General features: G+C 37.7%; 1 protein-coding gene across 1 annotated transcript; it reads left to right on the top strand.

Annotated features, from left to right (window-relative positions):
- The first annotated feature begins 800 nt into the window (after positions 1–800).
- Positions 801–1,920, top strand: LOC150075484 (uncharacterized). The gene has a single exon (XM_090388880.1). It carries the CDS (start codon positions 1,050–1,052, stop codon positions 1,839–1,841), a length of 792 nt encoding a protein of 263 aa, XP_090245006.1. The 5' UTR covers positions 801–1,049; the 3' UTR covers positions 1,842–1,920.
- Positions 1,921–5,347: the final 3,427 nt, after the last annotated feature.

Consider the following 5,347-nt stretch of genomic DNA (forward strand, 5'->3'; position numbering starts at 1 on the left):
ACCCTTTGTGAGTAGTGGGCTAAATGGATGGTTACACCGAACTGTGATTTCACATTAACACAATGAAAAGTAACAAACAATTTACTAGTTTTACAAATAGTGAAAAATTTGTGTAGGTAGTGAAGCATTTGCCATATCTTTCAAGAAATGTGGAATCAGCAATAACTTTGATGTCTTTGAAGACCATACCATTGGTAACACTGAATGTGACATCGATGGCGACACGTTATTAACATTTTACAATACCCATTGTAAAATGTCAAACCTTATTTTGCACTGAAAGTTTGTTTAGCCTGCACTTTCAAATATGCAATAAAATCTTTTCCCAAGTGCCTTCAAAAATGTGGGTGCATCTTATATTGTCCAGATCATTTTATCTTCTGTAAAGTACAGTACATTGAATCTTCAGTTGTAAGCAGCAAAACATTTTCTATTTTGTATTTAAGCCCATCCAGGGGTTCCTGTCAGTGATTAAAGGTAATTCATTGATCATTCAATAAAAGTAAGTACCTTTTTATCTGACTGCCCATATAGTATTATCAAGAATTGCTTCAGATTTTATTTTGGGAAATTGGTTGTAAGAAATTTCTGAAAATTTGAACAGAAGCACTTTTGATTAAGATACTTTAAATTTCACCTGTTATTACATTATTATGAACATAACTGATTCTTTTCACTTTTTCAGGTTCAATGAGGAAAAAATACTTTGATGCCAACAGATAAATGAAACACAGGACTGGAATAGAACCATTGTTGCTTAGTTACTGTGCATTTTAATTATTCTCGACAAAACTAGGTTCTTCACTCAAAGTGAGAATTGAGAATTTCTGTAGGAATCTTCATGATAGATGTGTGCAGTTTACACCAGCTAATTTTTTTCAAGTAAACAATAGACTTGCAACATGGAAGAACTGTGTATCAGAAATGTAGAATCGGTAGGGCTCTGTTGAATACATACATATTTAGAAGAAGTAGAAAATATTTCAAAAAAATATTTAAAATGTACAGAGATTCTAAGACAGGAAGAAAAATTAATAATAATCAGAAATATGAATGAAGAACATGGAAAAACAGCATTGGCATATCCATATCACAAAACTATTCTTGGCCAGAAGAAACGGTTTCCCTGTGAAATATGTGGCAAGGCATTTACAAAATCAAGTGATCTGAAAAGACATCTGTTAATTCATACTCAGGAGAAACCAGTTTCCTGTGAAATATGTGGCAAAAGATTTTTGCAATCAGATTACTTGAAAAAACACTTCTTAGTTCATACTAAAGAAAAATCATTTTGTTGTGAGACATGTGGTAAGGCGTTTTCGCTATTTTGTCATCTAAAAAGACACTTGTTTGTTCATACTAAGGAGAAACCATTTTCTTGTAAAATATGTGGCAAGGCATTTGCGAGTTCAGGTGGTCTAAAAACACACCTGTTAGTTCATACTCGGGAGAAGCCGTTTTGTTGTGAAAATTGTGGCAATGTATTTTCACAGTCAAGTCACCTAAAATCACACATGATAGTTCATACTAACGAGAAACCATTTTCTTGTAAAATATGTAGCAAAGCGTTTTCAAAATCAGGTGTTCTGAAAACGCACCTGTTAGTTCATACTCAGCAGAAACCATTTTGTTGTGGAACATGTGGCAAAGCATTTTCACAATCAAGTCACCTAAAAACACATCTTCTAGTTCATACTCAGGAGAAACCATTTTGTTGTGCAATGTGTGGCAAAGCATATACACAATCAAGTTACCTGAAAACACACCTACTAATTCACACTCAGGAAAAGCTAGTTCCTTGTGAAACCTATGCATCAAAAAACATATCTGTTAATTCTTAATTGATAGAAACCATTTTCTTGTAAAATATGTGGCAGAGTTCTCTATCATGCAATTCAAACTCCTGTTAGCAATACTAAGGAGAGACCATTTTCTTGTGAAATGTGCCAGGGATTTTTTCAGCCAACAATTTGAAAAAAAAACTTTTAATCCATACTAAGGATAAATCATTTTCTTGAGAAGTATGTGAAAAGACATTTTCCCTATGAAGCAGAATGAAAACACTTCATACTCATGGAATCCCTCTCGCCATTTAACTTTTATTAATACATTTTCAAAGTTGTGATTTAAGGAAACATCTTAGTTTGTGTATGGTAGAGTACTTTCTATAGTATTTTGATGCATTTTTTTTACCAGTTAAACTTAAAGCTTGTTTGAGTATACTAATTTGAAATAATTCATTTTGGTATTTTCATAATTGATTATGGGTAAATTAAGTGATCACAAAATCAACAAGAAGGGGAGAAAAGTCACAGTGGAGGAATTCAATCTAAAGTGCACAAGTTAGATTAAATTTGTAAGTGTCTGCAATCTGTCAAGATACAATATGAGGGAATACATGATGGTAGCATTGACAATCAATTTGGCCCTGGAGCAATTGTGCAAGACTCATATCATTATTATTAATAATAATAGGTATATGGTGCAAAGAAGCCTGATGCTTATGTTGCACCAGTCAAAAAAAAAAAATTCCCGATTCACCCTGAGAGAGAGAAGGCGCCTCCATAGCCAGGTGGGAAGGAGCAGCAGGGCGTAGCACACGCTTCTTGATTAGACCGAGGTTCGAGCTCGTCACCACCAAATACGGAGGATGCGGAAAGGTCAGGGAATGACCGCCGCATATCCCAGAGCAATATGGCCTTAGTTGCTAATGCTCCTAAAAACCAAACAACAAACCCTGAGAGAGAGAGAGAGAGAGAGAGAGTCAAAAGTAGAAGGGAATGACCAAGAAAGAGAAGAATGATGATATCCAGCTCAAGACCCTGGGTGTGCCAAGCCCATACTCACCAGATGTGAGCCCCCAGAGTTCATATGGTAGAATTTTTCTCAGCATTGTGCTAGTTAAGAGTAGAGACTGCTTCTACAGGGATATGATACACTTAAATAGAAAGGGTGCAAGAATATTTTATTATGCTATCAAGGCAGCGTTAGGTCAGTTGGAAAATTGCAACCTTAGATACACAGACTAATGGATTAACAATAGCTGCAGGCAGAAGTGAAAGTAATTTGTGCACTGCTTTTATCAGAACATGCAGCAGCCCAGAAAGCAAGGTACCAGGGCTATCTAGGTCCACTGTGGGCCCTCATGGAACAAGGAAATACATTAGCATTAGTAAAGGCATATGATGCAAGAAAGCAAGCTTATGCAGCATCAGCCAGAAAAAAAAAAGAAAAAAAACTTCCACTTCACCCCCTCCGTTCATTCGAAATACCTGTCCAGCTGAGCCTTAAATTTATTTAGGCTATCAACTTCCACAACAAGGGATGGAAGTCTGTTCCACCAACCAACTATCCACTGGCTAAAGACAAATTTCCGCACATCTATCATACATCTGTCTTTCCTCAATTTGAATTTATGCCCTCTCAGGTGATTATTCTGAGCAAGAGGCAGAATCCCATCAGCATTGAGCATGCTCAAACCATTCACGGCTTTATACACCTCTATCAGATCACCTCACCGGTGCCTAGTCTCCAGACACTGTAATTTGCAAAACTTAAGCCTTTTTTTTTCATAAGAGCAACCCTTTGTTCCCTTCACTAACCTTGTTGCCGTTCTCTGTACTCGTTCCAGCAGCTCTACATCCTTCTTGAAATGAGGCCTCCAGACCTGTATACAGTACTCAAGGTGTGGCCTGACCATTGGCTTATACAAGGGAATAATCACCTCCTTATCCCTGCTAGAAAAATTCCTGTATAACATTGATAAGACACCATGAGCTACTTTTGCAGCCCGTCTGCACTGCTCAGAGAACTTCATATCTGCCTGCACAATTACCCCCAGGTCCTTTTCATTCTCTACCACTGTCAGTGTAGTACCACAGAGTTGATATGTTGCTCTGAGGTTGCTGTTTCCCATATGTAGTACTTTACATTTGTCAATGTTAAACTTCATTTGCGTCAGTAGTGTCCTTAACAACCCTGCCAACATTTGTATCATCTGCAAACTTGGACATTAAGCTTGATATACCATCATCAGTATTATTTATAAATACAGAAAACAATAATGGACCCAACATTGAACCCTGAGGGACTACACTAATAACATTAGTCCACGATGAGCAGTGTCCATTGATTACCACTCTGTCTTCTCCCCCTCAACTACCCCTTTATCAATAGCAGCAATTTGCCTCCAACGCCACACTGCTCCAATTTGTGCAGCAGTCTTCCATATGCAACAGTATCAAAAGCCTTTCTAAGATCCAAGTATATAATATCAAAGTTATTCCCTGCATCCAGTTCTCATAGTATCCAATCAAATTGGTCGGGCAAGACTTCCCCTTAACAAAACCATGCTGTGTCCGAGCTATAACTGAAGTATTGTCTAGATGATCCTGCAGTGCTTCTTTAACCAGTGCCTCCATTAATTTCCCTGGAACAGAAGTTAAACTCAAGAAGCAAACTTGGACATTAAGCTTGATATACCATCAGTATTATTTATAAATACAGAAAACAATAATGGACCCAACATTGAACCCTGAGGGACTACACTAAAAACATTAGTCCACGATGAGCAGTGTCCATTGATTACCACTCTGTCTTCTACCCCTTTATCCATAGCAGCAATTTGCCTCCAACGCCACACTGCTCCAATTTGTGCAGCAGTCTTCCATATGCAACAGTATCAAAAGCCTTTCTAAGATCCAAGTATATAATATCAAAGTTATTCCCTGCATCCAGTTCTTTTGTGACTGCATCATAGTATCCAATCAAATTGGTCGGGCAAGACTTCCCCTTAACAAAACCATGCTGTGTCCGAGCTACAACTGAAGTATTGTCTAGATGATCCTGCAGTGCTTCTTTAACCAGTGCCTCCATTAATTTCCCTGGAACAGAAGTTAAACTCAGAGGTCTATAATTACTTGTGTCAGCCTTTGATCCTCCTTTGTGAATTGGGGTCACATTTGCACATCTACAGTCTATGGGTACCTCCCCTGAGGCGAAGGAAGCTCTCATAATTATAGCTAAGGGTTTACTTACTTCCTTTGCTGCCTCCTTTAATATAACTGGATAGATCCCATCCACCCCAGGTGCCTTTCTTGTGTTTATCTTCAACAATTTCTCCTCCACTTTACTCTCAGTTATTACAAGATTATCTAGCTTACTGCCAGAGATGAATACATCTCTGGCATTCCCCTCGCTGGACTGTGTTAGGATAATTAATAGTAAGGACAGGTTCAAGTATACTTGCATTTACATCAGTGGTATGAACATAGTAAATGAATTTGAAGTGCTGGTCAAGTCATTAAATGCAGACAAGGATATCAGAGTCATGGTGTCATTCAGATAT

Source organism: Mastigoproctus giganteus, chromosome 14, assembly GCF_048544385.1.
Source record: "Mastigoproctus giganteus isolate SK-2022 chromosome 14, ASM4854438v1, whole genome shotgun sequence".
Taxonomy (NCBI): Eukaryota; Metazoa; Arthropoda; class Arachnida; order Uropygi; family Thelyphonidae; genus Mastigoproctus; species Mastigoproctus giganteus.